This window comes from Ammospiza nelsoni, chromosome 4, assembly GCF_027579445.1.
Source record: "Ammospiza nelsoni isolate bAmmNel1 chromosome 4, bAmmNel1.pri, whole genome shotgun sequence".
Lineage (NCBI taxonomy): Eukaryota > Metazoa > Chordata > Aves > Passeriformes > Passerellidae > Ammospiza > Ammospiza nelsoni.
The window spans coordinates 72,969,293-72,981,260 of NC_080636.1; the positions used below are offsets into that span (position 1 = coordinate 72,969,293).

Genomic DNA, 11,968 nt, shown 5'->3' on the forward strand with positions numbered 1-11,968 from the left:
TACAACTAAATGGATAGCTTTAGGTAAGACTAATAATTTCCTGACTGCATGTGAAGCTCTAAAACCTGGAGTTCAGGACAAAAATATGTCTGTATTTCCTTCCTGAAATTTCCCTACTAAATATAAACAGTAACTTCAATGTTAAATACTACAGTAAGCATCTCTTTTTCCTACATGTGTGTGTTCTAGCTGCAGCAGAAAGGTTCAAATATGTTTGCCTTATTTATGTGATAACTTCTCAGAGTTTTCTTAACAACATGAAAAACATACTTTTAAAAATACTTTCCTTGCTGAAACCTAGGGCATGAAGGGTCTGGATATGCAAGGGGGTTACATATTTGAAAGTCAACCAGCAAATAAAAATTTATTATAGAACCTTGTGCTTTGCAAGAATTGTGGGGTTTTTCTTGAACATCATTTATTCAAGACAATATAAATGACACTTTAAATTAAAAAGCTCTGAAATTATGAGCAGTGCCAGAGAAGAATCTGACCCCAAATGGGCTGCCTGAAAAGGAACATGCGGCCGCACTGGTGGGGATCACAGGCACTCCTGCTCCAGAGCTGACCTCTTTGTTTTCCCCTTAGGAAGAAATATGCATTTGTATTTCATAGATGAATCTTAGAATCAAATTTACTTCTAAGAGATGGAAGGAAACTGAAAAATAAGTGCACCTTGGAGCTCATAAAAATGTATTTTCCTTAAGTAAAAAAGAAAATTCATCAATACAGTTCAGTAGGTAACTGATGAAATTGTCTTTTGAAAAATGAAAAAATTGTCACTGATGAAATTGTCCCTCTAGGAGGGTCTTCATAATTTATGATTATTTAGGACTAGGGCTGGTATTTCATTGTATTTTAAAAAATCAACCATACAGATTGTAGGGTCACAGAAGTAAGACAGACTAAGGCTACCAGAGCATGTTTTACTTCTATCATTATTCGAATTATTGTAATTATGACCTATATTGCAGTAAGAACCTAGAAATGATGGCAGGAACCCAGCATACTTTCTTCCCAGATTAAAATTAAAGAAAATGTACTTTCTAGGTAGGGCATCTCTGCAACACACATAGAAAACATTAAAAAAAAGTTATGCAAGGTTCAGCCTGGTCTGAGCCATCCCCATTTCCTTTCCTTGAGCACATCTGTCTCCAGTGTCAGGTTACTGGTGCACATTCCTTCTGCTTGCTGACTACTATTTTCTTCCGGAGCACTGTCTCCCCTCAGGCAGGAAAGGCAGTGACCACTAATAGGCAGGGAAGTAGATTTTTTTTTTTTTTCCCCTCCAGAAAAAACCATTAAATGGTAAACAGGAGGAATAGAGTTTTGTTTCCAGGTAGATTTTAATTTCCAAGAACAGATAAAATTCAGGACAGAGTGCATCATTTTCTCCTGAAATCATAATTTTTGAGCTAATGAGTTTTGCCTAGAAAAAGTAGTCTTCATGATTACAGTCAACAAAGAAGGCAAACATTGTATTTGGCATCTGGTCCTGTACCCTGGGCTGAAGAAAAAACATCCTTTATATTCATGGTAGGCACATAGACCCTATAAAACCATGAGATAATAATCCCAGTGAAATTTGTGGTTAAAAAAAAAATCACAGACACCTAAACAACATTTCAAAATTTATCCCTGTGAGCATTTCTTGGCCAACTTCTTCCTTCCAAGTGGTTACTCACATGATCTTTTTGCATTTTGAAAATTTTGTTTGTTGCACAGCCCACGTATCATCTTGCAATGCAATAGAAAGGAGCAAGGAAAAGCTGAGAACTTTCCCTCATGACACTTGCAATTTGACTCAAAGATATGCTTCACAAAATTCTTTTGACCTGTAAACGTTTTTATCCCAGATCTTGTCTGGTTAGTGAAATAATTCCTCTGGATCAGCAGGATGGATTAATTTGGGGAAAACCAAGTTAGAAAATCTGACAAAAAACTCTGCTATTATATCTTATCTGACAGCTTCAAGTCAAAATAAACAATAATTTTCACTTATTATCAGTTACTATCACTGCTGAGCATTCAGCATGGTTTCTTATGAAACACTGGAGACCCACAATGTATTTTTACAGGCTTCTAAGAGGGGAAGAGTTATTATCCAAGGGATATCTGAGATAACAGGATTGAAACCAGTATTGACATATATAGCAATTAATTCCTGTACTTTAGAATCATCACTTAACATTTTATACTGAAAGAATTTGAAAATTGTTTTTAAATATTAATGATAAATGCTAGAGTTGATAATTATGTGCTGGCCTTCAAACCAAAGGTAGTATTCAATTTCTGAATAGCAGAGCAATGGGGAATACTAATTAATCTCTTACTCCATACTAGGAGGTGCCCAACTATCTTTCTGTTCTGTTGTAATCATCCAAGCTTATTCTATTTCTTAATACTGTGCATTTTACTGCTTCCTCACATTATTTCATCTTTTGCTCTTCCAGTGACTTGCTCTTTCATTTATTGAGGTATTTTTTATTCTTCTACATGTCACAAAATGATCTGATATTCCTTCAGCCACTTTTCCTGTATTTCTTCCAATATTATTATTAGAAATGGCACCATGTTTTCAAAATCTTTTCCCCAAATAAGACTGTAACAGCGACTGTACTGAAAGTGTCACCCAGAACAATTAATAACCAGTGAAGTGATACAGCACTTATTGAAATGTGTTAACCAAAAGATAATGCTGTGTGTTACCCACAGTTAATGTTTGATATTCCGGAAAGGCAGTTCCTTTTCAACACTTTCAAAATTGTTTCTGTAATATGCTAGCTATTTTTTTCACTTTCTGGATGTAAACAGATAATCTGACTATTTGATCCTATCAAGGAGGAAACAGGGAAGAGAATGTCTGTTGGAGAAGTAGTATGATATAGGTAATAAATGCTGAAATCATCATTCCTTTATTATGTTCCTTCCAGATTATAAGAGAAGGAAAGCTTTTGATTCAAATAACCAATTCTTCTAGCTTATAAAGTGTTATCTACAGACTTGCAGCTTTCCTACCCACTTTACATTCCCTCTCCTCTCAAGCCAGCCCAAACCCCACCAGCAAACACTGTGAAAAGGGCAGAACTATTACATCATTACATTCTGCTGAGTTGTTATTTGCCTAATTTCAAGTAGCACATGAAAGTAAGTACCTGAAAGAAAGCTGCCTGCAAAAGAACTACAAATTCTAGAGTCGGGCTGTATTACATTTTAGAAATTTTTTCAGTGGGGAAGCATAGAATTATTACTGTATCTTACATGAAAATTATAACTCTGTCATGCTCCTGTTATAGTGACTTGGATTTTATTAGTCAAATAAACATTTGTAAATTTTGTCACAGAGTTAGCAGTGGAATTAACAGATTATAGTATACAAAACTGGGAAAAACCCCAATAAATAATGCACTTAATGACTGCATCTATCTCAAGTCCCCTAAATTTAATGTGACCTCAGAACTAAACTTCACCACATTCAGGTGCAGAAGAGGCCTGGATAGCCCGAGGGACTGGCAATAGTCTATGCATTCTTTCTGCCTTTCAGCTTTCTGCAGAGTCCCTATCACTTTGAAGTCTGTACTACTTTCCACCTTAAGGTTATGAGCCTGAACCTCACCTGCTGAATGAAAGTGATGGTCATTGGCAGGGCTGTATGAATGAGGTGGCCAGTGTGCTCTCATTCATGGTGAGCAAGAGAGCACAGCCCTAAACCTGTCCTAGTGGAGACAGAATGACATTTGGGATACTGAGGATGTAACCCTGGCTCTGTTACAAACTCGCTGGGTGATCTGCGCACAGCACTCCTCTCCTACTCCATCACATTTGTACTTGAATTTATAACACCCTCAAGAAAATTCTGTCACTGCCACCACAGGACCCTGATTTCAGCTGAGGAAGTAGCAATAATATTTTAAAAAGTTCACTTTAAAGGCCAGAAATCACAAAGAGAAAACTTAATGACCATCAAGCTGCAAAGAAGAACACTGGGATATGTCTCCTGGTTATAACAGGCAAATCTGATCAACCAGCAGAGGATCTTCCTTTTGTTTTCCTGTTTTATCTGAGACACCTTCCTCAGCAGTCTTGGTATAATTTTAAAACAACATATAGTAACTATTTCCTCCATGTATTCAAGCTGCAATTTGTATTTCAATTGATATGGGCATACTTTACCTAGACAAATTAAGTAACCAAGTAATGATGTATAACTCTATGAGGAGGGAGTAGCGTGCACTATTGAGTCAAATAGGTTTTTAAACAAAACTGAAAAGCCCACAATAAGGGAAAGCAATACAGGGGCAACTGAATTAAAACAAAACAAAACAAAACAAAACAGAAACCAACCAAAAAACCCCCAGCAAAACAACTATATATTCCACTCTTTTAGGAAATAGGCAAATAACTTTATACAACTTTCAATAACAGTTACCTAGTAATAATAGTAGTGCTTTGCTTATAATAGAAATGTACTCTTTCCTGCATGTTTTAGAACAGAAATTTTTCCCAGAAAGGAACAAATTTTAATGATTTGTTTTTCCAAATAACTTGGTGCTACCTCATCACAAGAAATCAGCAGGTTGTAAAAAAGAAAAGGACCAGTCGAATTTCAACTGATGCCAGTAATTCACAGGATTTCAAAGCCATCAGTGCTGCTCCCAAATTCCACAGGGTTTGCCTTTTTCCCTTCAGGCTTGGGTATCTGCACAGTTGGTTTCAGTGGTTCGTTAAACTGAACTCTCATCTTAATCAAATATAAATATAATGCAGTGTACAGGTGGGCTATGCAAATGGATGTCCCATCCAAAACTGCTGGCCTCAAGCTGGCACTGCTAGAACAGATATATCTATTTTACCCTACGCGGTAAAAAAAAAAAAAAAAACAAAAACAACACCGCACAAATTAATTCCTGAATATTCTGATCCTTTAAAAATAGTTGACGGTACAAAAGACACCCATTAGCCTTAAGTACTGCCAGTTTCACTTTGAATGGCCACAACTTGGCAGGTATTTTGGAGAAGAGAGAGAGCATTTGAGCTGGGACAAGGGCCATGCTTGGGGGGCTTCCCTGCCCCCGCTTTGTGGAGGGGGAACAAAGGTCGGGGGGGCATTTCCTGCCCCTGCCATTGGTGTCTGCATGTGGGACCAATATGGGCAATGCAAAGTTTAAACAGTTGCAAATGGGGGAGGGAACATCGGCGCTTGTTTTACATATGTTTTTTTCCTGGCCGGGCTGAATTTAAAGTGGAGCGGCCGCATTGTTCGAGAGGCTCCTCGCCCCTACGCATTGACAGGAGCTGCTGTTTACACGGGCTTTTCATTCCTGCGCTGTTTGCTTATGGAAAATAAGGGGGAGTGACAGCAAAAGGGAGAAGGGAAGGGAGGGAGGCCCGGAGCGCAGCGCAGCCCGGGAGCCTCGGTGGGGCCTGATCATTAACCCGCCAGGGCTGGGCCTGTCCCCGGCCTGTCACGGGCATGTGAGCGCTGCCGGCCCCTCACGGCCCCGCGGGCATTTCCTCGCCAGCGCTCACACTCACACACACTCACACACACTCACACACACACACATACACACACCTCCGCCGTGACTGCAGACATGAGGCTCCAGCTGCTGCTTTGGATCGTGGCGGTGCTCCTGGCGAGCCTCCTCCCAGCCAGCGGACAGCGGCCAGGTAGGCGATGCCTCAGCGTGATGCTTGTGCCGGGCAGGGCGCCGGGGCTTCGTGCCTGCCGCGGGCGCCTCCGGCGTGTCCGTCCGGCCGCGTCCCACATGCGGTTTGTGACCTCCGGGACGGGTTTGGACCTGGCGCATCCATCTGTGCGCTTCATCCCTACTTCTAGCGGCAGCGGGAGAGGATGCTTCGCCCATCCCAGGAGTCTGGCAACTTTGAGGGAGGCGGGGAGGTGCGGGGGAGGAACAGGGATAAGTAGGGACCCAAGGTGGCAACTGCTGCAGACTTGCTAGCGGGAACACCGGCGGCACGGGAGGGCACGGCCACGGGTACCGGGGAGCTCCGGGGAGCTCCGAGGAGCGCGGGGGCCGGCCCGTCCCGTCCCGGGGAGCGGCACTGCCGGCGGCCCCTCTCACGCCTCGCTTCCCTCCCTCCCTCTCTCTCTGTGTCCGCAGCCAGCCTGGCGCTGCGCAGGAAGCTGCACCGGCACGGCTGCTCGCACCGGCGCTGCGTGCCGCTCCACTCCAGGGTGCCCTTCCCCTGAGCGCCGCCAGGTAAGCCCGCGCGGGGAGGGAGCGCCTCTGGGAATGCGCTCCTGCCTTGGAGCAGCGTGCGAGGCGTGCCTGCACACGGGCTCCCCTCGCTTGCTTTGCGAACGGGGCTTTGGAGCTGCCCGGGTCGCTGTGCCGGGGCTGGGGCGCGCGTCCCGCCGGCCGCTGCCGCCTTGTCCCCCTCCCAGGCCATTCCCCCTGCCAAATGCCTTCTTCAGGCAGTGAAAAACATCTGATCCCGCTAATCGGGCCGAACGCTGCCCTCCGAGGCTGTTGGCAAAGCTGCGGGGCAGGATGTCACTGGTGCAAAGGCTGGGCAAAGCGGCTCTAGCAGAGGATGCTCCGGGCTGCGAGCGCTGACACTTCCCCCGTGCTGCATGCAGGGCAAAGCCACCTCACTCTGCCCGTCAGTAACATGAAGGTAGGAGCACTCAACCCACTTCAAAGGGAACTGTAATTCTTAATCATTGTCAGCAAAAGACTTTCAGCTCCTTGGATGAAAGGCTATACAAGTGCAAAACATTAATGCTTTATAGCTGATGAGGGCAGATACATTCAAATACTAAGTGACTGCAGAAGCACACAGGTAGCATATGCTAATAGGGTAGGCATCAAAAGGAAACCGGGCCCTCTTTACAATTTAAGAATGAATAAAACATGCAGCCAGTAGTTTTGCATCTTTGAAACTCATTATATATTAAAATAATGTTGTAGCCCCAGGCATGTCAGCATCCTAAACAAACGGTGGCAGAATCTGCACTCTGGAGCCAAGATGTTTCGATTTACTAAGTGGTTAACAGTGAAAAGGAGACTAAAGCAAAACTTAACATCTTGTCAATGCATAAACTGCCTTGGTGAAAAGAACCTACACCACTCCCAAAACAGCCATGCAAAAGGGTACCATTCCACTCTATAGGGCTGGCCCATAAACACATGGAATGTGCATATGGGATGCCAAACTGGCAAGTTTGTAAGGTTGAAAAAAAAGATTGCTGTATCTTAAAGTGAATCTCAGATGGGCTGCATACTGAGTGGCAGAATTAAGATGCGAGTAGAAAGGACATGCCAGAAGGATGCTTTACTACTGAATGCCATGTCTCCTCACAGCTACATTTAAACAAGAGACAGATTAAATGATACTCCATCATCAGTTTAAGCTTGAACCTAAAAAGATAAGCAATTGGATCAATTCACTCAGCAGGTAGAGACTGAATGGACAGAGGGACAGAGGAATATAGGCCCAGTTGCTTCAAGAATCAATTCAGAATGATTTGCTTCTGTTCCTAAGAAGAGTACATTTTCTCACATCCAACATCCATGTCTGGAAATTGTGTAGAAAGCACCTACACTTTCTGTAATGTGCTCTGAAGCCTCATATAATGAATGCATTTTGCTTTAGACTGCAGTAGCTGCATACACCCCTATATTCTGGGGAATTCCTTTCCTCACAGAATATGAAGATAAACGGTATTTTCAATGTTATCTTCTTTTCTTTGGGGAGCTGATTTCTTGTAACAAAAGTCAATGACCAAACAATACAGTGTACTTACTAATTCTCAATAAATTTTGTAGACATGTAGCTGAAGATCCTTCCACTTTATAAAGATGTTTAGAACTCAGTAAACCTCTGCCAGGGAGTAAAGGGAGACAGGCACCTGAACTAACTCTCTTTACTTCAGTCATTGTGGGTGCTATCCTTTATCTTAAGTAGGATTTACCACCTAAGTTTACATTCCCTTCCAGTTTTAGCCCAAATTCAGCAAATATTTACATGCCTAGGTTGCTTGACTCACATGAGTAATCCTATTGATCTCAGTGGAGTTGTACATATGGATAGAGCCATTTGCAGATGCAAACAGGATGCAGCCTTAAGCCTGAATTTCAACTAGTGGTTGGAAACTAAATGAGCATAGCAGCCTCTTGCAGCATTTGAAATTAGTAGATTGAATTTGATTTTTCATCAGTTCCATACACAAAGCACAGGACAAAAAAAGGAAGAAAATTTTATATTAGCAGCCTTCTTGCTTTTGTCTTTTTTTTTCTTCAACTTTGTACCTGAAATTTCCAAATTAAGAAATATTATTCCACATTTCATCCATGTGTTTCACAAATAATGTATTCTGCTTTGCATGAAACTTATTTAGACTACTAAATCTCTCATTAATATTTATTTCCTTTTTTCCCCCAGCAACTTCATATTGGACTTTCCAGTGTTTTAAAGGAGCAACAGTTAAACCAATAAGAGAAGTTTGCCAAAAGTGCAGATCAACAACAGCTGACCTGACAGCCACCACAGTGCCATCTTCAGCAGTCCTGTCTGTCACATTCCACTGGACCTGGACTAAAGGCCCCTGCTCACACCCTAAAAAGTGATGGAGGGGGGAAAAGTGTGGTGATGGGGGACGTACATGAACTTACCTGGTGGAATCATTCCCTGCAAATTATTTGGCTTTCACAATCACTAGTGAAAGTTAAAGATCAAATCAAATATTGGGTAGATTTTGATCTGAGCTAGATTTCCAGAGGCAGTAAGAAGGAAGGATCTGTCCAAGGCCACTCTTGGTGATACATATTATTCAGACTGAGTGAAATTGAAAGTGCAACATGTTGACTACTCAGTTCGGGCTGTGTTTAGGATGAAATAGTCTCAGACTCCAGTATGGAATTCTGAAAGTCCATTTTTTGTTTATACTTTTATATATTAATAATATATACATTTGTGTTTTAACATCTAACATTACATTTTTATGGAATTACCTTTATAATAACATAGAATGCATTACTGTAATAGCACCAAAGCCAGCACCACACCAGTGGTCCCACTGGCTTCATGTATAGAAAGCATAGTAAGAGTTTACAATATAAGAAAGCAAAGAGAGTGTTATCCCTTTCTATAGATAGAGAATTGAAGCACACAGAGATAAGAGATTAGCCAAGGGTCATGCAAAACTGATAACTCAGATCTCTCAAGCCAGGCCTTAAGGTCAAGCCCATCCTCCTGTCTAATGAGCTGTTACTACAAAGCCTATCATTTGTTTTCTTAAAGTGGGCTGCCAAACCAGACAGTTTAAACATGCTTGAAAATTCAGTACTACAGAGCTATTTGCTTAATAGTAGTTTTCCTAAAATACCAGCTACAGTATTATAAATAGAGCATAAAAATAGACCATTGAAAAGAATCCTTTGTTTGGCCAGCCCTAGTGTTGCATAGAACTCTATTCCTGTAATTTAAATGAATGGGATATTTGAACATAGCACTACAATAAATGAAGACTTCAAACAGAAAACAGGCTGTTCTTTTCAGCACTGGAGGTCAAGAATACATTGAGCTTTTAGTCTGAGTTTTGGTCTTAAAAATACATGCTTCACATACGCCTTCTGTATCAGCAGAAGGATATAAAGGATAACATGGTAGTCCTTTCATTAGCATAACTGAAAATACCCAGATTTTTAAGTCATTGCACTAGACTTGAAATGCCAACATTTTTTACAAAATATATAAAGATCATCAAAGATCAGAAGTGCTGTGGTTTAAATCTGGTATTACTATTTTTTTCTTACAACACATAGTTTCTAATAATTGAAAGAACAGCAATCAAAAAAACTGGATAGCTGAACCTTTCTAATCAGTGTGCATATGTAACCCCTTATCTCTAAGAACTTGAAACTCTACTTGAATTAATACTGGCAGAGTTTAACAGCAGTTACAAATTTCTCTCCATGAAAAAAAAAAAAATGTAACTTCAGACCCAGTTCTGGAGTTGTGTAAAACCATCATAACAAAGGTGGTCAAACTGCAGGTAAACCTTTGAAGTCTTGAAAAAAAAAAAAAAAAAAAAAAAACCACAGTTTCCCAAATAGGTATTCTACCACATATATAATTTTTAAATTATTTATTTACATTGGCTTTGATATGTATCCTTGGCTAACTCTGTTTAGAACTACCGGTAAAGAGTGTGGGAAAGCAAGTAAGGTGCAGAGCAGCTATTTCACAGTTATGTCTTATGAATGAGTATATGGATCTATTGTGGCACTGGATCTTTTCTATAACCACAATTATTCAATTAACTTTGATAAAATGGTAAAAAATAAATCATGTATCTATCAAAAAGCAATAAATGCATGATCCTTCACAGAAGTAAAAACAAAACAGCACCCAAGGATGCCTGCTGTCAGTCTACAAAATTATTCTATGTATCTGTTTTTTAAAGGCATTCTGATACCATCAAATCTGTTTTGAAAAATGCATTAATTGTGAGTTTCAGTAGATATATGTTTATCAACTAGCTGGTTGATTGTATATTTTGTAAAAAGATAGTATGCATTTCAAATAATATTTCAAATAAATTTTGTACACTCCTCAAAGTCTGTATTCTTCAGCTATCAAAAGGCAGTTCATCTAAAGAAAATTGAGAACTTGCCTATTTCCCCTGTGGATTCGTATAAGAATCAGTGTTTGACATTTTTTTACTCAATTTCTGACACAAATAAGTGATAGCTAATAATGGAAGAGTTTTTCTGACATCTTCTGTCTTTCTAAAAATGCAAAATTCTGATTCAAGTCAGATTTGCATTTGACTTTGTTGAGACTATCTGTTTTCATTTGATGTGCAAAACATGAGTCTTGTGGTAAGAATGGCTTTGCATGATAACAGTGGGATCACATCTATAAATTTGAATAATTTGGACACAGTCCAAATTATTTGCAACAGCCAAACTGACTGAGCTCTCCCTGTGCATGTACCAGTGTATGTTTGAAGGCAGCTTGCACAAGTACAAATTGCTGTCTACTCAAAGTCAGAACTGATGCTTGCATGGATGTAATCTAGCAAGACTTGACCCCAAGATAGATTAAGACCTCATATTCTGGAATGCAAAATGTGAGTTTCTAAAACATTGAATTAATTCCTTGTCTTGTAGATAGTTGTAATATGGGAAAAATGAAAACTTAATTTGAAAGTACATTTCATTAAGTCCTGTAACAGCAGGTCAGAGGAAACGGAGGTAAAGCAAGGCTTTGGTGAGAAACAACAGTTTAGCATGTTCCCAAAGGATAATAAACAATTCACCTCTTCCCTTTCCAGTATGGAAAAAAGGAAATTATAGGAGAATAAAGACTGGAAATATTTCCCTTACACCACATACACATGCTATAAATAACTCAGTGTCTACACAAAGCCAAATTTTGCTAAGGGTCACAAAATATTTAAATTGACATCTATCAGGAGAAATATTAATATGGCAAACAAGTTTCAAGTGTTGACTATCAGTACAATTAGCCCACTGATCTCTCACTACTTGCTCTTCTACTGGCCTTACTCTTCCTTGCTAGTGATCAGCTGCAAAATATTTGTGCAAAGCAGGAAACGCTCCAACAGCACAAACAGGGCAACACGGCTTTTAGAAAGAAAGCCTAGCTCATTCCAAGGGTGAAGCTGCTTTTCCATGTCTCGAGTTACCTGTTCAGACTGTTGTCTGCCCAAGTCTGCTCCTTGCTGCAACCTTGTTTTTTAGATTAAGGACTTCCCGTAGAGCAAGCCTGCATAACTCCATGTTAGTTACGCACACATTAGTGTAGAACCTTATAGCAGGAAAACCCCGTGAAGATCTTTAACAATCAGTGATTTCCTTCAAGGAGTGAAATACTGAAGTGCTTATATAGAATATCCACTATGAGCAATTCAGAAAGACAAACCAGAAATACCAACTGAGAGTCTGCCCTCATGTAAGATGTGCATTCACAAGAG

The 11,968-nt window shown here is 40.4% G+C and overlaps 1 protein-coding gene across 1 annotated transcript; it reads left to right on the forward strand.

Annotated features, from left to right (window-relative positions):
- Window positions 1-5,381: 5,381 nt before the first annotated feature.
- APELA (apelin receptor early endogenous ligand) lies at window positions 5,382-10,079 on the forward strand. The gene is made up of 3 exons (XM_059471442.1): window positions 5,382-5,674; window positions 6,130-6,224; window positions 8,410-10,079. The coding sequence occupies exons 1-2, from the start codon at window positions 5,595-5,597 to the stop codon at window positions 6,212-6,214; spliced, it is 165 nt and encodes a 54-aa protein (XP_059327425.1). The 5' UTR covers window positions 5,382-5,594; the 3' UTR covers window positions 6,215-6,224; window positions 8,410-10,079.
- The last annotated feature ends 1,889 nt before the right edge of the window (window positions 10,080-11,968 follow it).

Coding starts and splice junctions, on each gene's coding strand:
- APELA (XM_059471442.1), top strand. CDS start 5,595: ATGAGGCTCCAGCTGCTGCTTTGGATCGTGGCGGTGCTCCTGGCGAGC. Junction 5,675..6,129: donor AGCGGACAGCGGCCAGGTAG/GCGATGCCTCAG, acceptor GTCCGCAGCCAG/CCTGGCGCTGCGCAGGAAGC.